Genomic DNA, 23,112 nt, shown 5'->3' with positions numbered 1-23,112 from the left:
GTCTCCTAACTTTATACCGCAGGCGGTGTCTCCTAACTTTATACCGCAGGCGGTGTCTCCTAACTTTATACCGCAGGCGGTGTCTCCTAACTTTATACCGCAGGCGGTGTCTCCTAACTTTATACCGCAGGCGGTGTCTCCTAACTTTATACCGCAGGCGGTGTCTCCTAACTTTATACCGCAGGCGGTGTCTCCTAACTTTATACCGCAGGCGGTGTCTCCTAACTTTAGGCGGTGTCTCCTAACTTTATACCGCAGGCGGTGTCTCCTAACTTTATACCGCAGGCGGTGTCTCCTAACTTTATACCGCAGGCGGTGTCTCCTAACTTTATACCGCAGGCGGTGTCTCCTAACTTTATACTGCAGGCGGTGTCTCCTGCCCTTCAGTGACTCCACTAACTTTATACTGTAGGCGGTGTCTCCTAACTTTATACTGCAGGCGGTGTCTCCTAACTTTATACTGCAGGCGGTGTCTCCTAACTTTATACTGCAGGCGGTGTCTCCTGCCCTTCAGTGACTCCACTAACTTTATACTGCTCTTTTGCACACCAGTATCTCTACTTGCACATGATCATTTATCACTCCAGTGTTAATCTGCTAAATTGTAATTATTCACCTACCTCCTCATGCCTTTTGCACACAATGTATATAGACTCTTTTTATACTGTGTTATTGACTTGTTAATTGACTTGTTAATGTGTAACTCTGTTGTCTGTTCACACTGCTATGCTTTATCTTGGCCAGGTCGCAATTGTAAATGAGAACTTGTTCTCAACTAGCCTACCTGGTTAAATAAAGGTGTTCTCAACTGGCCTACCTGGTTAAATAAAGGTGTTCTCAACTGGCCTACCTGGTTAAATAAAGGTGTTCTCAACTGGCCTACCTGGTTAAATAAAGGTGTTCTCAACTGGCCTACCTGGTTAAATAAAGGTGAAAAAAATATTTAAAAAATAGATACTGCAGGCGGTGTCTCTTGGCCTTCAGTGACTCCACTAACCTTATACTGCAGGCGGTGTCTCTTGGCCTTCAGTGACTCCACTAACCTTATACTGCAGGCGGTGTCTCTTGGCCTTCAGTGACTCCACTAACCTTATACTGCAGGCGGTGTCTCTTGGCCTTCAGTGACTCCACTAACCTTATACTGCAGGCGGTGTCTCCTGGCCTTCAGTGACTCCACTAACCTTATACTGCAGGCGGTGTCTCTTGGCCTTCAGTGACTCCACTAACCTTGTACTGCAGGCGGTGTCTCTTGGCCTTCAGTGACTCCACTAACCTTGTACTGCAGGCGGTGTCTCCTGCCCTTCAGTGACTCCACTAACCTTATACTGCAGGCGGTGTCTCCTGGCCTTCAGTGACTCCACTAACCTTATACTGCAGGCGGTGTCTCTTGGCCTTCAGTGACTCCACTAACCTTGTACTGCAGGCGGTGTCTCCTGCCCTTCAGTGACTCTACTAACTTTATACCGCAGGCGGTGTCTCCTGCCCTTCAGTGACTCCACTAACCTTATACTGCAGGCGGTGTCTCTTGGCCTTCAGTGACTCCACTAACCTTGTACTGCAGGCGGTGTCTCCTGCCCTTCAGATGCATCTCTTTGGCGTTGGGATCGTTGAAGCTACATTCACACAGCTTACAGTGGAACCGGATCACCTTGCCTTCGTCGTTACGCACCTACAGAGAAGAAATCAATGTTTTATTAATGCATTTTTCTACACAAAAGATGGTATTTGACAATAGAACTAAGCAATGTTTCAAATACCATTGTTAATATGGAACGGTTAACTTCACTAGGTTAGGGGGCAGCATTCGGTATTTTGGATGAAAAGCGTTCCCAAATTAAACTGCCTGCTACTCAGGCCCAGAAGATAGGATATGCATATCATTTGTAGATTTGGATAGAAAACACCAAAACTGTTAAAAATAATTTCGGAGTATAACAGAACTGATATGGCAGGTGAAAACCCGAGGAAAATCCAACCAGGAAGTACTATTATTTTGAAAGGCTGTTTTTCCATTGAAAGCCTATCCACCATACAAAGACATAGGACCCAGTTCACGAGCTCTATGGGCTTCCTCAACATGTGACCAGTCTTTAGGCATTGTTTCAGGCTTTTACTCTGAAAAATGAGGGAGATACAGCACTTTCAAATCAGTGGCCAGTGGAAATTTCCATTCATCAGCCATGCGTCTGATCGGGAACGCGCCTTTCTTGTTTCTCCTTTCCTATTGACGAAGCTTTTGTCCGGTTGAAATATTATTGATTATTTATGACAAAAGCAACCGGAGGATTGATTTTAAACATCTTTTTGGCACGTTTTTACTAACTTGTATTGTACTTTCTAAAATTGTATTGTACTTGTCTGGAATTACACACGCGCCTTCTGCATTCATATTACTGGACAAAACACCTAGTGGTTAGAGTGTAGAGGCGGCAGGGTAGCCTAGTGGTTAGAGTGTAGAGGCGGCAGGGTAGCCTAGTGGTTAGAGTGTAGAGGCGGCAGGGTAGCCTAGTGGTTAGAGTGTAGAGGCGGCAGGGTAGCCTAGTGGTTAGAGTGTAGAGGCGGCAGGGTAGCCTAGTGGTTAGAGTGTAGAGGAGGCAGGGTAGCCTAGTGGTTAGAGTGTAGAGGCGGCAGGGTAGCCTAGTGGTTAGAGTGTAGAGGAGGCAGGGTAGCCTAGTGGTTAGAGTGTAGAGGCGGCAGGGTAGCCTAGTGGTTAGAGTGTAGAGGCGGCAGGGTAGCCTAGTGGTTAGAGTGTAGAGGCGGCAGGGTAGCCTAGTGGTTAGAGTGTAGAGGCGGCAGGGTAGCCTAGTGGTTAGAGTGTAGAGGCGGCAGGGTAGCCTAGTGGTTAGAGTGTAGAGGCGGCAGGGTAGCCTAGTGGTTAGAGTGTAGAGGCGGCAGGGTAGCCTAGTGGTTAGAGTGTAGAGGCGGCAGGGTAGCCTAGTGGTTAGAGTGTAGAGGCGGCAGGGTAGCCTAGTGGTTAGAGTGTAGAGGAGGCAGGGTAGCCTAGTGGTTAGAGTGTAGAGGCGGCAGGGTAGCCTAGTGGTTAGAGTGTAGAGGCGGCAGGGTAGCCTAGTGGTTAGAGTGTAGAGGCACGCGCCTTCTGTATTCATATTACTGGACAAAACACAAACAAACATTTATTGTCTAACATAGAGGCCTGGGAGTGCCTACAGATGAAGATCAAAAGGTAGGTGATACATTTTTACTTCTGACTTTTGTGACACCTCTCCTTGTTTGGAAAATGGCTGTAAGGGCTTCTGTGGCTAGGAACTGACCTAACATAAATCGCAAAGTGTGCTTTCGCCGTAAAGCATTTTTGAAATCTGACACAGCGGTTGCATTAAGGAGAAGTTTCTGTATTCGTATGTTTAACACTTGTATTGATTATCAATGTTTATTATGAGTATTTCTGTAATTTGATGTGGCTCTCTGCACTTTCACCGGATGTTTGTTTGAGACATTTCTGACAATAACACACCAATGTAAACAGATTTTTGGATATAAATATGAACATAATTGAACAAAACATACATGTATTGTGTAACATGATGTCCTATGAGTGTCATCTGATGAAGATCATCAAAGGTTAGTGATTCATTTTCTCCATTTCTGCTTTTTGTGACTCCACTCTTTGGTTGGAAAAATGGCTGTATGGAGTTCTGTGACTAGGCGCTGACCTAACATAATCGCATGGTGTGCTTTCGCAGTAAAGCCTTTTTGAAAATTGGACTCTGTGGATTAACAACAAGTTTCTTTAAAATAGTGTATAATACTTGTATGTTTGAGGAATTTTAATTTTGGGATTTCTGTTTTGAATTTGGATCCCTGCAATTTCACTGGCTGTTGTCGAGGTGGGACGCTAGTGTCCCACTTGAACCAGAGAGGTTCATCGTTGGGCCAAGGAGTCATAGGTCATTTAAAGAGTTTGATGCCCCCGTTGCCATTGAATGTACGGCTGTGGAGGAGACTTTTTCGGGCTCTTTTAGTCCGCGGCTTCCCTGTCATCTATCTATAGTCCCCTGGATCCTATGATCACTTGGCTACATAGCTGAAGCCTGCTGGACTGTTCATTTATCACGGCACTCCATTCTGTTTACATATTTTTGTTTATGTGCCGGCCCCAGCCGCCGAACTCCGGCTCTGTGTGTAGTTAACCGACCCTCTCTGCCCATTCATCGCCATTTTACCTGTTGTTGTCTCACCCGTTGTTGTCTTAGCTAGCTCTCTAAATCAACACCTGTGATTACTTTATGCCTCGCTGTATGTCTCTCTCATATGTCAATATGCCTTGTATACTGTTGTTCAGGTTAGTTATCATTGTTTTAGTTTACTGCGGAGCCCCTAGTCCCACTCATTATACATCAGATACCTCCTTTGTCCCACCTCCCATACATGCGGTGACCTCACCCATTATAACCAGCTTATCCAGAGATACAACCTCTATCATCACTCAGTGCCTGGGCTTACCTCAGCTGTACCCACAGCCCACCATACCCCTGTCTGCAAATTATGCCCTGAATCTATTCCACCATGCCCAGAAATCTGCTCCTTTTATTCTCTGTCCCCAACGCTCTAGGTGACCAGTTTTGAAAGCCTTTAGCCGTACCCTCATCCTACTCCTCCTCATCCTACTCTGTTCCGCGGGTGATGTGGAGGTAAACCCAGGCCCTGCATGTCCCCAGGCACCCTCATTTGTTGACTAATGTGATTGAAAAAGCCTTGGTTTCATGCATGTCAACATCAGAAGCCTCCTCCCTAAGTTTGTTTTACTCACTGCTTTAGCACACTCTGCCAACCCTGATGTCCTTGCCGTGTCTGAGTCCTGGCTTAGGAAGGCCACCAACAATTCTGACATTTCCATACCCAGCTACAACATTTTCTGTCAAGATAGAAACTGCCAAAGGGGGAGGAGTTGCAATCTACTGCAGAGAGAGCCTGCAAAGTTCTGTCATACTTTCCAGGTCTATACCCAAACAGTTTGAACTTCTAATTTTAAAAATTAAACTCTCCAGAAATAAGTCTCTCAGTGTTGCCGCCTGCTATCGACCCCCCTCAGCTCCCAGCTGTGCCATGGACACCATTTGGGAATTGATCGCCCCCCCCCCCCCATCTAGCTTCAGAGTTCGTTCTGTTAGGTGACCTAAACTGGGATATGCTTGACACCCCAGCAGTCCTACAATCTAAACTAGATGCCCTCAATCTCACACAAAATAATCAAGGAACCCACCAGGTACAACCCTAAATCTGTAAACATGGGCACCCACATAGACATTATCCTGACCAACTTGCCCTCCAAATACACCTCCTCTGTTTTCAATCAGGATCTCAGCGTGTATCCGCAGTCAAACGACCACCCCTCATCACTGTCAAACGCTCCATAAAACACTTCAGCGAAGATACCCCGGCCAGGTCTTTCTAGTCGACCTGGCCGGGGTATCCTGGAAGGATATTGACCTCATCCAGTCAGTTGAGGATGCCTGGTCATTCCTTAAAAGTAATTTCCTCACCATCTTAGATAAGCATGCCCAGTTCAAAAAATGAAAAACTAAGAACAGATATAGCCCTTGGTTTTACTCCAGAGCTAACTGTCATCGAAAAACATCCTGTGGCGTCGAATGGTCCCCGCGATATGCAACTGTTCAGGGAAGTCAGGAACCAATACACGCAGGTAGTCAGGAAAGCAAAGCCTAGCTTTTTCAAGCAGAAATTCACATCCTGTAGCTCTAACTCCAAAACATTTTGGGACACTGTAAAGTCCATGGAGAACAAGAGCACCTCCTCCCAGCTGCCCACTGCACTGAGGCTAGGTAACACGGTCACCACAGAACTCACTACTGTAATGGTCCAGGTTACAAAGTGGCTCAGTGACTTGTGTTTGCATCTCAATGTGAAAAAAAACTGTTTGCATGTTCTTCACAAAGAGGGCAACAGATGCTACTGAGCCAGATGTCTATGTGTCAGGGGAGAAGCTCCAGGTGGTATCTGATTTTAAGTACCTTGGCATCATACTTGATTCCAACCTCTTTTAAAAAGCATGTGAAAAAGGTAATTCAGATAACCAAATTCAACTTAGCTAATTTCCGATTTACACGAAATTGTTTGACTACAGAGGTAGCAAAACTGTACTTCAAATCTATGATATTCCCCCACTTAACATACTGCTTGACTAGTTGGGCCCAAGCTTCCTGTACAACATTAAAACCTATTCAGTCTGTCTATAAACAGGCTCTCAAAGGCTTGCTAGGAAGCCCAATAGCCATCATCACTGTTACATCCTCAGGAAGCATGAGCTCCTGAGTTGGGAAAATCTTGTGCAATACACCGACGCATGTCTTGTATTCAAGATCCTAAATGGCCTGGCTCCTCCCCCTCCACTCAGTACTTTTGTTTAACAGAAAACCCAAACATATGGCAGCAGATCCACAAGGTCTGCCATGAGAGGTGACTGTATAGTTCCCTTAAGGAAAGGCACCTTTTGTAAATCTGCATTCTCTGTGAGAGCTTCCCATGTCTGGAATACACTGCCATCAGACACACATAACTGCACCACATATCACACTTTCACAAAATGCTTGAAGACATGGCTAAAGGTCAATCAGATTTGGGGCACTGTATATAGACATTCTTTTTTCTACTGTGTCATTGTGTTATTGGCTTGTTTATTGTTTACTCCATGTGTAACTCTGTTGTCTGTGTCACACTGCTTTGATTTATCTTGGCCAGGTCGCATGAGAACTTGTTCTCAACTAGCCTACCTGGTTAAATAAATGTGAAATAGAGGCTGACCTGATCGGTCTTCGTTACTCCTCAGTTCTTCAGAATTACAAGAAATATATCATACATTCTACTACACCTGTGGCAAGACATTCACTCAGGTTTTTGGTTCTATGTGATCTGACCTCTTCCACATAGTCGTGTCCAACGGGCTGCACGTCATTCTGCAAGGCGGCCAGGGTAGACAGCGAATCAGAGGACTCGTTCTTTGTCTCCTGAGGTTGGGGGACCAATGAGGGCGGAGGAGGCTTGGATGTCTCCACCTTCCCGGTAGTCTGGAGCTTGCTTCCCCCTGGAGACAGAAGAATTGATGAGGATTGGTTAATAATACATAATAATAATAATAATAATAATAATAATAAATAATAAGGTTCGCATGACTTGCAGCTTTACAGGGTCAAAAGAGTCTCGCCAACCAAAGACGAACGTCTAAGGGGCGGCAGGTAGCATAGTGGTTAAGATCATTGGACCAGCAACCAGAGGGTCTCTGGTTCGGGACCAGCAACCAAAGGGTCTCTGGTTCGGGACCAGCAACCAGAGGGTCTCTGGTTCGGGACCAGCAACCAGAGGGTCTCTGGTTCGGGACCAGCAACCAGAGGGTCTCTGGTTCGGGACCAGCAACCAAAGGGTCTCTGGTTCGGGACCAGCAACCAAAGGGTCTCTGGTTCGGGCCCAGCAACCAGAGGGTCTCTGGTTCGGGCCCAGCAACCAAAGGGTCTCTGGTTCGGGACCAGCAACCAAAGGGTCTCTGGTTCGGGACCAGCTACCAAAGGGTCTCTGGTTCGGATCCCTGAGCAGACTAGCTGGAATTATTTTTTTTTTAAATTAAATAATTTTTAAATATTTTTTTTAATCGGTCATCGTGCACTTAACCCTAATTGCTCCTGCAAGTCGCTCTGGATAAGTGTCTGCTAAATGACTCAAATTTGAATCAACACTGAACAAAAATATCAAAACACAACATGTAAAGTGTTTCATGAGCTAAAATATCCCAGAAATGATCCACAAAACGTATTTCTCTCAAATGTTGTGCACATCCCCGTTCGTGAGCATTTTTCCTTTGCCAGGATAATCCATCCAGCTGACAGGTGTGGTATAATCAAGAAGCTGGTTAAAACAGCATGATCATTACACAGGTGCACCTTGCGCTGGGGACAATAAATGGCCACTCTAAAATGTGTAGTTTTGTTATACAACACAATGGACAGAGATTTAATTTAATTTTTTGAATTTTACCTTTAACTAGGCAAGTCAGTTAAGAACAAATTCTTATTTTCAATGACGGCCTAGGAACAGTGGGTTAACTGGTCTAGGAACAGTGGGTTAACTACCTGTTCAGGGGCAGAACGACAGATAAAAAAATCTCAATTAGGATCTAATAGCAACTAGGATGGGTTGATCTTATGACTGTGCCTTTGGCTTCTGGACAACAAAAGAAAGTTGATATGAAAACCAGAGGTCGTCCGACTAATCAGGGTCGATTTCAAGTTCAACAAATCAGTAATCTGCATTTTTGGATGCAGATTATGGCCATTTACACTCCACGAGGAGACTGCTGACCACCCGATACTCCACGAGGAGACTGCTGACCACCCGATACTCCACGAGGAGACTGCTGACCACCCGATACTCCACGAGGAGACTGCTGACCACCCGATACTCCACGAGGAGACTGCTGACCACCCGATACTCCACGAGGAGACTGCTGACCACCCGATACTCCACGGTGCCTGTTAATTTATCATCCAATCACAGCCTACTTCACCAAACGGGTGATGATGTAACAAGTGCATTCGTGAAAAATGTACCTAACCGTAACTGCAAATCAACACACAAGTATATCTTTTTTAACCTGCATATTTTGTTAAAATAAATTAATGTTAGCGGGCAATATTAACTAGGGAAATATTAACTTGTCACTTCTCTTGCGTTCTGTGTAAGCAGAGTCAGGGTATATGCAGCAGTTTGGTCTGACTGGCTCGTTGCGAACTGTGTGAAGACCATTTCTTCCTAAAAGACCGTAATTAAATTTGCCAGAAATGTACATAATTATGACATAACATTGAAGGTTGTGCAATGTAACAGGAATATTTAGACTTATGGATGCCACCCGTTCGATAAAATACGGAACGGTTCCGTATTTCACTGAAAGAATAAACGTTTTGTTTTCGAAATTATAGTTTCCGGTTTGACCATATTAATGACCTAAAAGCTCGTATTTCTGTGTGTTATTATGTTATAATGAAGTCTATGGTTTGATAGACCAGTCTGACTGAGCGGTGGTAGGCAGCAGCAGGCTCGTAAGCATTCATTCAAACAGCACTTTACTGAGTTTGCCAGCAGCTCTTCGCAATGCTTGAAGCACAGCGCTGTTTGTGACTACAAGCCTATCAACTCCCGAGATTAGACTGGCAATACTATAGTGCCTATAAGAACATCCAATAGTCAAAGGTATATGCAATACAAAATGGTATAGAGAGAAATAGTCCTATAATAACGTCAACATACAACTTCTTACCTGGGAATATTGAGGACTCCTGTTAAAAGGAACCACCAGCTTTCATGATCTCATGTTCTGAGCAAGGAACTGAAACGTTAGCTTTCTTACATGGCACATATTGCACTTTTACTTTCTTCTCCAACACTTTGTTTTTTGCATTATTTATTTATTTAAACCAAATTTAAAAACAAGTTTCATCATTTATTTGAGACTAAATTGATTTTAATTTATGTATTAAGTTAAAATAAAAAGTGCTCATTGTGTATGGTCATTATTACAAATATTTATCAAAATACAAAATTCGGTCGAATCATTGGTATCGACTTTTTTTGGAGCCACAATAGTCGGTATTGAAAAAAATCATAATCGGTTGACCGCTAATGAAAACCAATAGAACAGGAGAGAAATGCTTGTTAACGGCATAAGGAAGTCTATAAAATAATCGCCTCCATGTTTCTATGGATGGATTTTGGCTAAGTTCCTTAAAGTAAAAAACGTTCAGGTTTCAAAAAAAATCACGCCACCCGCAGCTCACATCCCTAAGCGAGCTAGATGGGCAGAGAAAGCTGACCTCAGCCTGACTTTAATCTCAGAGACTGGCAGCGATTCAGCTCCCCATTGGCATGTACTGCCAACACAGCTCAACCACTAGCCTAGAGCAGTCTCGGCCTCTAGAATTTCATCATGGACCACGTTCCACACGCAAACTCCATTTAAATACATTCTCCGAATTGAAAAAGCTAAATTCAAGTTTCAGTGAATGATTGGATCTTTATTTAGGAGGGATATACTGGAACAGCCTTACCGACAAAGTTGATCTTGGGGGTGTTGACCTTCTTGACAGCTGTGGTGGCATTGGTTGCTGATAGGTTGTTCCCCACTAGACCCTTCCCCAGTCCGGCCCCCGCACCACCCTGGCTCACGATGTTAACCGGCTTCAGGTAGGAGGAGTTGGAGGTGGATCCTGTAGGGGTGGTAGAGGAGGAGACAGGAGTCTTGGAGGAGGCCGTGGAGGTTTGGGTCACTACACTTGGTTCTGTGGAAGGGATGGGCTTCCCCAGCTTGGTGTGGAGCTTCACCACCTGACAGGACAAAAGAGAGACAAAATACAATGTTATATATACACACTGAACACAAATATAAAACGCAACATGTAAAGCACAGCCTGGGATTGAACCAGGATCTGTAGTGACGCTGCTAACAGCTAAACTCTTCCCCCCCCCCCCCCCCTTTTTTCTCCCCAATTGGTTACAGTCTTGTCCCGTCGCTGCAACTCCCGTACGGACTGGGGAGAGACGAAGGTCGAGACGCCCCCAAGCCGCACTGCTTCTTGACACCTGCTTGTTTAAACCGGAAGCCAGCCGCACCAATGTGTCGGAGGAAATACCATACACCTGGCGATCGTGTCAGCATGCAATGCACCAGGAAAAGCAGCCAACAAGTGCGCAGCATATGTGTGAACTCCTTCAAGACTGTTGGAAAAACATTCCTCATGAAGCTGGTTGAGAGAATGTCAAGAGTGTGCAAAGCTGTCATCAAGGCAAAGGGTGGCTACTTTGAAGAATCTAAAATATATTTAGATTTGTTTAACACTTTTTTGGGTTGCTACATGATTCCATATGTGTTATTTCATAGTTTTGATGTCTTCACTATTATTCTACAGTGCAGAAAATAGTCAAAATAAAGAAAAACCCATGAATGAGTAGGTGTGTCCAAACACACACACACACCCGTTGCTGACGTGTGTACAAAGAGTACACAGCCATGCAATCTCCATAGACAAACATTGGCAGTAGAATGGCCCGTACTTAAGAGCGCAGTGACTTTCAACGTGGCAAGTCAGTTCATCAAATTTACATTTTGTTTTTCTCCACTCACTCAGTGGTGTACAAAACATTAGGAACACCTGCTCTTTCCACGACCAGGTGAAAGCTATGATCCCTTACTGATGTCACTTGATGAGCATTAATATTAGCATATGTTATGGAATCAACACGGCACTGCAGAGTGATGTCATAATAGACTAAGTGAGTGACCAAACAGCCTCCTTTCCCAGCCAATCCCCCGAGACATGCCCTGGATGTATTTGATAAGTGTTTGTCCTAATGCAAACGGACATGAACAATACAAAAAAAAGGCTAAGTAAAGCCTAGAACCAGATCCATTACACTCAGTATTCCTGGACCTCTTCGGGGGGGGCTAGGCCGGGTAACTCTAAACCACTGTGACAACCACAGATCCTTTATAAATCTATTTGACCAAGGAGCGTACCTTCTGGTGCTTGGCTCCTCGGATGTGTGCAGCGTATGCATCTGCCCCGGTGCAGGAGACGTCACAGAGCTCACAGCGGAGCTGGTTCTGAGTCCCCCGGGCTGAGCTTCCTCCACCTCCACTACTGCTGCTGCTGCTCTGGGATACTTTCAGGGCCACCTCCTTCTTCTTGTGCTTCTGGCCCTCCAGGTGCTCCTTGTAGGTCTGGGTGGATGAGAGGGAGAAATCAGTTCTCTCTAGATAGAGCTAAAGCTAAGGACAGGCAGGTAGTATGAGTCTCTGTGCTAACCTAAGGACAGGTAGGTAGTATGAGTCTCTGTGCTAACCTAAGGACAGGCAGGTAGCATGAGTCTGTGTGCTAACCTAAAGACAGGTAAGGACAGGCAGGTAGCAGGAGTCTCTGTGCTAACCTAAAGACAGGTAAGGACAGGCAGGTAGCAGGAGTCTCTGTGCTAACCTAAAGACAGGTAAGGACAGGCAGGTAGCATAGCATGAGTCTGTGCTAACCTAAAGACAGGTAAGGACAGGCAGGTAGCATAGCATGAGTCTGTGCTAACCTAAAGACAGGCAGGTAGCATGAGTCTCTGTGCTAACCTGAAGACAGGTAAGGACAGGCAGGTAGCATAGCATGAGTCTCTGTGCTAACCTAAGGACAGGTAGGTAGTATGAGTCTCTGCTAACCTAAGGACAGGTAGGTAGTATGAGTCTCTGTGCTAACCTAAGGACAGGTAGGTAGTATGAGTCTCTGTGCTAACCTAAGGACAGGTAGGTAGTATGAGTCTCTGCTAACCTAAGGACAGGTAGGTAGTATGAGTCTCTGTGCTAACCTAAGGACAGGTAGGTAGTATGAGTCTCTGTGCTAACCTAAGGACAGGTAGGTAGTATGAGTCTCTGTGCTAACCTAAGGACAGGTAGGTAGTATGAGTCTCTGTGCTAACCTAAGGACAGGTAGGTAGCATGAGTCTCTGTGCTAACCTAAGGACAGGTAGGTAGTATGAGTCTCTGTGCTAACCTAAGGACAGGTAGGTAGCATGAGTCTCTGTGCTAACCTAAGGACAGGTAGGTAGTATGAGTCTCTGTGCTAACCTAAGGACAGGTAGGTAGTATGAGTCTCTGCTAACCTAAGGACAGGTAGGTAGCATGAGTCTCTGTGCTAACCTAAGGACAGGTAGGTAGTATGAGTCTCTGCTAACCTAAGGACAGGTAGGTAGTATGAGTCTCTGCTAACCTAAGGACAGGTAGGTAGTATGAGTCTCTGCTAACCTAAGGACAGGTAGGTAGTATGAGTCTCTGCTAACCTAAGGACAGGTAGGTAGTATGAGTCTCTGCTAACCTAAGGACAGGTAGGTAGTATGAGTCTCTGCTAACCTAAGGACAGGTAGGTAGTATGAGTCTCTGTGCTAACCTAAGGACAGGTAGGTAGTATGAGTCTCTGTGCTAACCTAAGGACAGGTAGGTAGTATGAGTCTCTGTGCTAACCTAAGGACAGGTAGGTAGTATGAGTCTCTGTGCTAACCTAAGGACAGGTAGGTAGTATGAGTCTCTGTGCTAACCTAAGGACAGGTAGGTAGTATGAGTCTCTGTGCTAACCTAAGGACAGGTAGGTAGTATGAGTCTCTGCTAACCTAAGGACAGGTAGGTAGTATGAGTCTCTGCTAACGTAAGGACAGGTAGGTAGCATGAGTCTCTGTGCTAACCTAAGGACAGGTAGGTAGTATGAGTCTCTGTGCTAACCTAAGGACAGGTAGGTAGTATGAGTCTCTGTGCTAACCTAAGGACAGGTAGGTAGTATGAGTCACTGTGCTAACCTAAGGACAGGTAGGTAGTATGAGTCTCTGTGCTAACCTAAGGACAGGTAGGTAGTATGAGTCTCTGTGCTAACCTAAGGACAGGTAGGTAGTATGAGTCTCTGTGCTAACCTAAGGACAGGTAGGTAGTATGAGTCTCTGTGCTAACCTAAGGACAGGTAGGTAGTATGAGTCTCTGTGCTAACCTAAGGACAGGTAGGTAGTATGAGTCTCTGTGCTAACCTAAGGACAGGTAGGTAGTATGAGTCTCTGTGCTAACCTAAGGACAGGTAGGTAGTATGAGTCTCTGTGCTAACCTAAGGACAGGTAGGTAGTATGAGTCTCTGTGCTAACCTAAGGACAGGTAGGTAGTATGAGTCTCTGTGCTAACCTAAGGACAGGTAGGTAGTATGAGTCTCTGTGCTAACCTAAGGACAGGTAGGTAGTATGAGTCTCTGTGCTAACCTAAGGACAGGTAGGTAGTATGAGTCTCTGTGCTAACCTAAGGACAGGTAAGGACAGGCAGGTAGCAGGAGTCTCTGTGCTAACCTAAGGACAGGTAAGGACAGGCAGGTAGCAGGAGTCTCTGTGCTAACCTCAGGACAGGTAGGTAGTATGAGTCTCTGTGCTAACCTAAGGACAGGTAGGTAGTATGAGTCTCTGTGCTAACCTCAGGACAGGTAGGTAGTATGAGTCTCTGTGCTAACCTAAGGACAGGCAGGTAGCAGGAGTCTCTGTGCTAACCTAAGGACAGGTAGGTAGTATGAGTCTCTGTGCTAACCTAAGGACAGGTAGGTAGCAGGAGTCTCTGTGCTAACCTAAGGACAGGTAGGTATGAGAAAAGGAGGGTTAGATGGACAGAAAGAAGAAGAAAAAAAAAGAGGAGAGATGGATGAAAGACTGATGGATTGAGTGAGGGACAGAGGTGTTCCCTAAGCTCACCTGGGGTCCTGGCTAGAGGTGTTCCCTAAGCTCACCTGGGGTCCTGGCTACAGGTTTTCTCTAAGCTCACCTGGGGTCCTGGCTAGAGGTGTTCCCTAAGCTCACCTGGGGTCCTGGCTAGAGGTGTTCCCTAAGCTCACCTGGGGTCCTGGCTAGAGGTGTTCCCTAAGCTCACCTGGGGTCCTGGCTAGAGGTGTTCCCTAAGCTCACCTGGGGTCCTGGCTAGAGGTGTTCCCTAAGCTCACCTGGGGTCCTGGCTAGAGGTGTTCCCTAAGCTCACCTGGGGTCCTGGCTAGAGGTGTTCCCTAAGCTCACCTGGGGTCCTGGCTAGAGGTGTTCCCTAAGCTCACCTGGGGTCCTGGCTAGAGGTGTTCCCTAACCTCACCTGGGGTCCTGGCTACAGGTGTTCTCTAAGCTCACCTGGGGTCCTGGCTAGAGGTGTTCCCTAAACTCACCTGGGGTCCTGGCTAGAGGTGTTCCCTAAGCTCACCTGGGGTCCTGGCTAGAGGTGTTCCCTAAACTCACCTGGGGTCCTGGCTAGAGGTGTTCCCTAAGCTCACCTGGGGTCCTGGCTAGAGGTGTTCCCTAAGCTCACCTGGGGTCCTGGCTAGAGGTGTTCCCTAAGCTCACCTGGGGTCCTGGCTAGAGGTGTTCCCTAAGCTCACCTGGGGTCCTGGCTACAGGTGTTCTCTAAGCTCACCTGGGGTCCTGGCTAGAGGTGTTCTCTAAACTCACCTGGGGTCCTGGCTAGAGGTGTTCCCTAAGCTCACCTGGGGTCCTGGCTACAGGTGTTCTCTAAGCTCACCTGGGGTCCTGGCTAGAGGTGTTCTCTAAACTCACCTGGGGTCCTGGCTACAGGTGTTCTCTAACCTCACCTGGGGTCCTGGCTAGGGGTGTTCTCTAAACTCACCTGGGGTCCTGCGCAGCTGATCTTGCAGACATCACAGTAGTGGATCTGTGGTGGTTTGGGGGGCTGCTTGGGTTTCATCTGCTTGCTCTGGAAGGGGGGGGGGGTAAAAATATAATATAATAAAATACTGACTGGACAAAACAAAGACCACCTGCTCTTTCCATGACAAAGACCGACCAGTTGAAAGATATGATCCCTTATTGAAGTCACTTGTTAAATCCACTTCAAAATCAGTGTAATGGGCCCCTGAGTGGCGCAGCAGTCCAAGGCACTGTATGAGGCGTCAATACAGTCCCCGGTTCGAATCCAGGCTGTATCACGTCCGGCCATGGATTTGGGAGTCCCATAGGGCAGCGCACAATTGGCCCAGGGTCATCCGGTTTGGCCAGGGTAGGCTGTCATTGTAAACAAGAAGTAGTTCTTAACGGACATGCCTAGTTAAATAAAGAAAGGTTAAAGGCCACAAGAGGTCGGGCACTGATGTTGGGCTCGCAGTCGGCGTTCCAATTCACCCCAAAGGTGTTTGACGAGGTTGAGGTCAGGGCTATGTGCAGGCCAGTCAAATTCTTCCACACCGATCTCAACAAACCATTTCTGTATGGACCTCGCTTTGTGCACAGGGGCATTGTCATGCTGAAACAGGAAAGGGCCTTCCCCAATCTGTTGCTAGAAAGTTGGAAGAACAGAAACTTCTAGAATGTCATTGTATGCTGTAGCGTTAATATTTCCCGTCACTGGAACTAAGGGGCCTGAACCATGAAAAACAGCGCCAGACCATCATTACTCCTCCACCAAACTTTACAGTTGGCACTATGCATTGGGGCAGGTAGCGTTCTCCTGGCATTCGCTAAACCCAAGTTCATCCACCGGACCCCACGTTTGACTCCTTTAAAACACAGTGAATTTGTCCGATCCTTTTTAGGGGACCAAAAGTGAGGACTACGTACAAAAACAACAGTTCACCCGATATGGATGAAAATCCCCTCAGATTAAAGATGACAATCTTTTAACCTCATTAGTATCAATTCAAAAATTCAAAGTGCTGGAAAACAGAACCAAAAACAACTTCAAAACATCGTCACTGTCCCAATACTTTTGGAGCTCACTGCAGTCAGAAAACATTGGGTTAGAAATATGGACCTGGAAGGGAGGCTTCTTGGTGAAGGAGCTGCCTGTCCAGGCTGCTGAAGCTGCTACAGCCGCCACCGCCTGTTTCTGCTGCTGCTGTTGTTGCTGGTAGTACGTAGAGGCAGCAGAGTACACCGCAGCCTCGTAGCCCGAGTACGACGTACCTTGGGGAGGGGTGGAGAGAAGAGAGAGAGAGAGAGGGGGGGGTTAAGTCCCACACATCTAACTTCCAACAGGCCAGGAGCCGGACAGTTGGGGAGGCAATGCGTGGCGCAATTACACATTTCCAGTAACAATCCCAGGATTCCTATTAGGTTTCCCAGAAGGCTTTGTTGGAGCTGAAGGATTCTCATTTGGAGCTTCCTCCAGAAACCAAAAATATATCTGGAAAACCTGGGTGGGAATTCTATGGGAAAGTTAGGAGAATTTTATAAAAATATATTTTGTATTTGAATGCTTACCAGAGTAGGCGACGGGGTTGGTACTATACGTAGGACTCTGGGAGTACGTGACTGCGTTGGTTGAGTAGGTAGTTGGCAGGTAGTGCATGCTGGCTACGGCTTGCATGTCGTGCTTACCAGAGTACGTGACCGCGTTGGTGGAGTAGGTGGGGCTCTGAGAGTAGGAGGGGACGACGGAGGCCACAGGCTGTACGGTGGACACTGGGTAAATGGAGAATGTGGAGGAAGCTGGGGAGGGAGTGACAGGCTTGATGGCCGTCACCTGACGAGACTGTTGCGTCTGGGTGTAGGGAGTCAGACTGGTCTGGCTGTAGCCTGTCTTAGGGGCTGAGGGGGAGAAGCAGAGACATTCATTTAAAAACAAAAAAATTCTTAATGTACGTCTCTTACAGAAGAAAGGAAAATTGGTCAAAAGCTGTGTAGCCTGTCTTAGGCGCTGCAGGAGGAGAGAGCTTGAGGTTGGTCAAGAGTTCACCTGTTAAGTACAGTACTACAATACTGAATAAACAATACAGTACAATACTGGATAAACATGAGAACAATACAGTAGAATACTACAATACTGGCTAAACACAGGTACAATACAGTAGAATGTTACTGAAATAATAGTCTCCATCCAAGTGACTATGGATAAAAGGAATGAATAATTTTCATTCTAGTACAACCATCAACATTTATTCAATGAAATGTGTAAAAAATAAAAATAAAAAATAAATCACAAAGGAAAAGGAGTGTAGTTGAGCATTGCTTTCACTCTGGGGTTTTAGGCAGGGTGTCCGTAAAGCACTTTGTGACATCTGTTGACGTGAAAAAAAAACTTTTAAAAAAGGGCTTTCTGGAAAAACACATTTAATTGATCTAGTAACTATCTGACCGTCATCACCTGGTAGGGATTTCTTCCACGTGGTGTCCCAGGAGGTGTTAAGGGAGGCGGCCTGGTAGTAGGACTCGGCTGTGGGTTGGGGCTGTACGGCCACCGCAGCGGCTACCGCAGAGCTAGCTACGGGTTGCTGGTAGTACTGCTTGGGGTCGTAGGTTACCGCTGGTGCCGTGGACCGTACGTAGGAGTAGGAGTCCTGTAAAACAGAGACACAGTGGAGTCAGGGAAAAGAAACACGGAGGAGGAGGAGGAGTCCTGTAAAACAGAGACACAGTGGAGTCAGGGAAAAGAAACACGGAGGAGGAGGAGGAGTCCTGTAAAACAGAGACACAGTGGAGTCAGGGAAAAGAAACGTGGAGGAGGAGGAGGAGTCCTGTAAAACAGAGACACACTGGAGTCAGGGAAAAGAAACACGGAGGAGGAGTCCTGTAAAACAGAGACACACTGGAGTCAGGGAAAAGAAACACGGAGGAGGAGGAGGAGTCCTGTAAAACAGAGACACAGTGGAGTCAGGGAAAAGAAACACGGAGGAGGAGGAACAAACACCACGGAGATGTTGGGCTGTTTCAGTACATTCAGCATCCTGATCATTTCACTTTGTTTAATCCATGCTGGGGAATGTGCATCTGCACACTGGGAGAAGGAGCCTTTAGCTACAGGTCACGAGTTCATTAGGGGACTTCTTTAGACTAGCAGACACAGACAGTGTGCTTAATTAAATACATATTTAGTCTAGTCTAGTCATCACAACATACGAATGAATAGTAATTAAAAGAGACCGTCTGTCAGTAGAGTTGTGATCACTACTGACAGAGGAGTTATCTGGGGGTTAACAATAAAAATCACAAGCTGCGGTTTAAACCAAAGTAGTTCTCTCCATCCTTCAGCATCTGGGCTCCAGATTGACGGAGACTTTCACAGAATAACAAACAAGCAGATGTGAGGTCCAACACCTTGATTCAATCAACTTGAGGTTTCTTGGGGTGAGGAATAACAACTTCTGTGTGACTTTAAATATTTAAAAAGTATATATATATAAAAAAATAAAATAAAAATAAAAAATAAAAAAATAATGGAGGGAACGTTCTCAAAAACAAATCCTGAAGCTTCAAATTCTGTTTTCCCTTTTTGGGTTAGTGTTAAAACTGCCTCAGAACACCGCCCAGCCCGGGTTTAAGAAAGCGTTAAAGATGAAATGAACACTCCAAAACACTAACATGTTGAATATAACATTGAGGTGGAATGTTAGTTACCTGGTATCCTACCTGGTAGTTCTGGGACGTGACAGGGGGGGGCGGCGGGGGGACGTCCGGCTGGCGTGCGTAGCCGTAGTCTGCGGTGGCGTGCGCCGCCTGGTACCCTCCGTAGGCTGCGGCAGTGGCTGCTGCTGCCACGGCGACAGGGGCAGGCCTGGCTACGGCGACTGTGGCGCCGGTGGGAGCATAGGCTGCTGCCACGGAGTGGGCCGCCATCGGTGCCTGGTGTACGGTGTAGCTGGCCACGGTGGTAGGGTGGGTGTAGGCCACCCCCGCAGCTGGCTGCTGACTGGAGAGGGAGAGAGAGAGAGATCAGGTCTGACTCTGCTGAGAAGGAAAGTCAGTACCGAGGCTGTGGCGACATTGTGGTGGTGCTGATGTAGGCCAGGGATGGGTAGGGGGGTTCCGGAGGGTGTGAGTCAACATCCCCCTAAGGAATTTGGAGCATTTTTTTTTTTCATTTAATTGTCATTTCCTGAAACCTAAAGTACAGAGTCTTAAACTCTGGTGAATCCTAAATTAAATTGAGATGGTCTCAAAGACACATTTTTTGGGGGGGGGGTTAAATTTAGGGCTAATGATTATTCTAAATTAGTTGGTGTCTTTATGTGGATAATCTAGCGAAAAATGTAAAATTTTGTTCTGAATAATTTAATTACTGGAGTCAATGTCCATTTTACTGTAGAAAATGTGGAAACTGAACTCAAAACTATGGAGCTTGTTTCAGATCGCCATCTCTGACCTTATCCATCAGATCTGACGACTAGGCTACCAGCCAATCAACATGCCTTGTTGATTGGCAGAGGAGAGCGAGATAGTTGTTTCTCCTCGCCACAAGTCCACTGATTGGCTCAACTCCCACTTCAAGACGGTTGAGTCAAAAACCACAATGTGTCAACTACAATTAGAAGGCTGGTGTCCCAAGAGGTCTAAATGGAACAATGAAAACAAATGCACTGGCATACAGTTTGAAGGACCTATATCATTCATCAATTTAATTAAAATGTTTTATCAATTTAGGAAATGAAAGCCAGCCTTATATGCTTCCTTAGGTTTCTAAAAATAACCCTGTAGAAAGAAGGCAGGCTGTCAGCATGTTTAAAAATGAAGAATGATTTAAGGAATGCCTTGAATATTTAACACTCACTGAGCGAGCAAGAGAGAAATCACTGCATCAAAAATGGAGAGCCAGGTGTTGAAATAGGAAAGGAAAGAAAGAACAGGAAAGAGAACGAGCGACAGAGCGAGCGACAGAGCGAGCGAGCAAGGCAAAGCGCGGAGGCGAGAGAATGGAGGTATTCAGGAAAATCCTTTGATTATTTCCCTGATGAGCAGCAGACCAAAAGAGGTCTCTGAGTGAGGAGAGTGCAGTGTGTAGCCCCTGGCCTACTCCTTCCAACACACAGACTAAGCACTACCGTTGACCAGGTCCGTCTAGTGGGCTCCCGATTGGAGATCTAAGACACTGCATCTCAGCGCAAGAGGCGTCACTACAGCCCCTGGTTCATATCCAGGCTGTATCACATCTAGCCGTGATTGGGAGTCCATAGGGCGGCACATAATTGGCCCAGCGTCGTCCGGGTTTGGCCCGGGGTAGGCAGTCATTGTCAATAAGAATTAGTTCTTAATAACAGACTTGCCTAGTTAAATAAAAAAAGGCTCAATTACAAAATAAGTTGAAATTTTTGCATGTTGCGTTAATTTTTGTATGGTAGTAGTTTTTTAAAAAGTCATTAAAAAAAAAGACGTCTACAAGTTTTTATTCATTAAATGCGTCAACTCAGTCCATTTAAATCACAGTATGGATTTATTACCCATATAGCCTTGCATTTATTACCCATATAGCCTTGCGCTTGCGTGCCCATTCCTCAAAACATAGAAGAAAATCAACTACAGAACGTTCACATGCAAGTCGTGTCACCATGCGCTGACAAACACTGCCTTTCTAAACGCCAACTAATTCCAAGATGTGCAGAGAGGTCTGGTCTATAAGAAGAAGGGCATCCATCTTGATGTCAGTCTCAATGAGCCCGTTTTAAAATCATTCAAAATGGCGCTTCATGTTTTATTAAAATCCTATGTACGGGATACACCAGCCAATGAAACGCTTACTTGCCGGGTCCTTCTGGACAACGCAACAATACAATCATGAAAGATAAAAAGTGAAATGTCTCGGTAGAATAGAACAAATATTTTTAGCATCAGTATAATAAAGGAAGGCACAATTTATAGTCCAAACACACGTTTTGGGAAAAGGAGCAAGTGTTTAAAATTGTGAAGACGAAGAACCTAATGTTAGTAGTAGCAGTTGTGATGCGTGTGTGTGTGCGTGTGTGTGTGTGTGTGGAATCAGAGCAGGTCAGTCCAGTTTAACTGTTCAACAGTCTGATGGCTTGTAGACAGAAACTCAGAGCCTAAATGGTATCAGACTTCATGTTCGGATAACGTTGGGCAGGCGCTAAGGGAGTGAACAGCTCGTGGCTGGGATGTGTGGGGTCTTTGACGATGCTGACTACATTGGGCACGTACGCCATGTTGATTTTGTTCATCCACACCAGACGAGGTCAGGACACGCAGGTTGAAATATCGAAACACTCTGAACCAACTATAACAACAACAAAAAATAAACATTCATGGAAATTTAGCTAGCTAGTTAGCTAAAAATTTGTCCTGGGAGATAAGTAGACTTTCTATAGGCCGACTCGTCGTTGATCATCAGGCCTATAACAATGGTTAGCACACTTGACGGAGTTCATCACCTCGTAGTCGTGGGTGAACCAGTTCGTTTACGCGTCACCTCGTAGTCGTGGGTGAACCAGTTCGTTACGAGTCACCTCGTAGTCGTGGGTGAACCAGTTCGTTACGCGTCACCTCGTAGTCGTGGGTGAACCAGTTCGTTACGAGTCACCTCGTAGTCGTGGGTGAACCAGTTCGTTACGCGTCACCTCGTAGTCGTGGGTGAACCAGTTCGTTTACGCATCACCTCGTAGTCGTGGGTAAACCAGGAGTACACCAGTACACCTCTGTTACGAGTGGAGGAGGTGTTGCCGATCCTCACGTCGGCCGGTGGTCTGCCCGTCAGGAAGACCAGGACCCAGTGGCAGAGGGTCCAGAGCTCTGAGCTTGGAGTGAAACAATGGTGTTGAACGCTGAACTGTGGTCAATGAACAACATTCTCATATAGGTGTTCCTGTTGTCCAGGTGTGTTAGGGCTGTGTGAATAGTGATGGAAATAGCATCTTCTGTGGATCTGCTGGAGCGGGAGGCTGATTGGAATGGGTCCAGTGGGCCTGGCATGCTGGCCTTAATGACCAGCCTCTCAAAGCACTTCATGATGACCGAGGTGAGTGCGACAGTCACCTTGATTGATCATATTGGACACTGTGATGGTGTCCTTGGAAAACAGGTGGGGACGACAGCCTGGGAGAGGGACACCGTTGAATATGTCAGAGAAGATGCCCGCCAGCACGGACGACTCGGGAGGACGTGACCAGGGATGCCATCTGGGCCCGTGGCTTTGTGATTCACTCGAGAGATAGAAAGTTTCAGAAGGCGGAAAGCACCTGGTCGTCCGGAGGTCTTCCTGGATGGCTCTGCATCGTCTGCCTCGAAGCGGGAAGAGAATGCGTTTAGCTCGTCTGGGAGGGTGGAGTCAGTGGGGATTGGTCTTTGTAGTCTGTGATAGGTCTGTAGTCTTTGCAGATGCGTAGAGTGTGTTGTCGAACTTCAATTCAAGTCTATTGTCTTTATGCGCCCCTAATGGTTTTGAAGGAGGTCGTACCTGCCTGCCTCGTAATCGTCGCGTGTCACTGGGTCACCAGGGTTAATTTCTGCTGACATTGAATGCACGGGCAGCATGGTACGGATGTCTCCGTTCATCTAGGGGTTTATAGTCTAAAAATCTTCTCAATTTCCTCAAAATGTGATTCACCATTTTCTCCAAATAGTCCAATACACTGCATTTCAAATGGTCCGCAATAAATCTAATTCAGGGTTTGTGAAATTATACCTAAATAAAGCTCAAATATGAGCCTTCCACAACCATAACACCCACTAATAATTTTATTAAAATGGTTTAACACAGTTTTTTTTTTTTAAATAGTCGCTGATCAAGTGTATGAAAATACCTTTTACTGTTAATTTTACCACATTCACTAATAATGACTAACTTCTTGTGGCATTAAAAACATTAACACCAGTCTCAAA

The 23,112-nt window shown here is 46.1% G+C and overlaps 1 protein-coding gene across 8 annotated transcripts in view; it reads right to left on the bottom strand.

Moving 5' to 3' along the window:
- The window catches only part of LOC115123672 (zinc finger RNA-binding protein), a 54,243-nt gene that overhangs the window by 17,713 nt on the left and 13,418 nt on the right, over window positions 1-23,112 (bottom strand). For 4 of the 8 annotated variants that reach the window (XM_065011320.1, XM_065011322.1, XM_065011323.1 and 1 more), the window contains exons 3-11: window positions 18,904-19,195; window positions 17,654-17,846; window positions 16,771-17,097; window positions 16,322-16,473; window positions 15,182-15,268; window positions 11,543-11,746; window positions 10,077-10,353; window positions 6,897-7,063; window positions 1,550-1,669 (exon numbers count right to left, since the gene is read on the bottom strand). In XM_065011320.1, the coding sequence (XP_064867392.1) occupies window positions 1,550-1,669; window positions 6,897-7,063; window positions 10,077-10,353; window positions 11,543-11,746; window positions 15,182-15,268; window positions 16,322-16,473; window positions 16,771-17,097; window positions 17,654-17,846; window positions 18,904-19,195 (1,819 nt within the window). The remainder of the gene's footprint in view (window positions 1-1,549; window positions 1,670-6,896; window positions 7,064-10,076; window positions 10,354-11,542; window positions 11,747-15,181; window positions 15,269-16,321; window positions 16,474-16,770; window positions 17,098-17,653; window positions 17,847-18,903; window positions 19,196-23,112) is intronic. The other 4 variants (XM_065011324.1, XM_065011325.1, XM_065011321.1 and 1 more) reach the window with 3 other exon arrangements.

The sequence above is a fragment of the Oncorhynchus nerka genome, linkage group LG27 (assembly GCF_034236695.1).
Source record: "Oncorhynchus nerka isolate Pitt River linkage group LG27, Oner_Uvic_2.0, whole genome shotgun sequence".
NCBI classification, from domain to species: domain Eukaryota; kingdom Metazoa; phylum Chordata; class Actinopteri; order Salmoniformes; family Salmonidae; genus Oncorhynchus; species Oncorhynchus nerka.
Note: the sequence above shows the minus strand (reverse complement) of the source record. Positions and strands in the feature narration are given on the sequence as shown.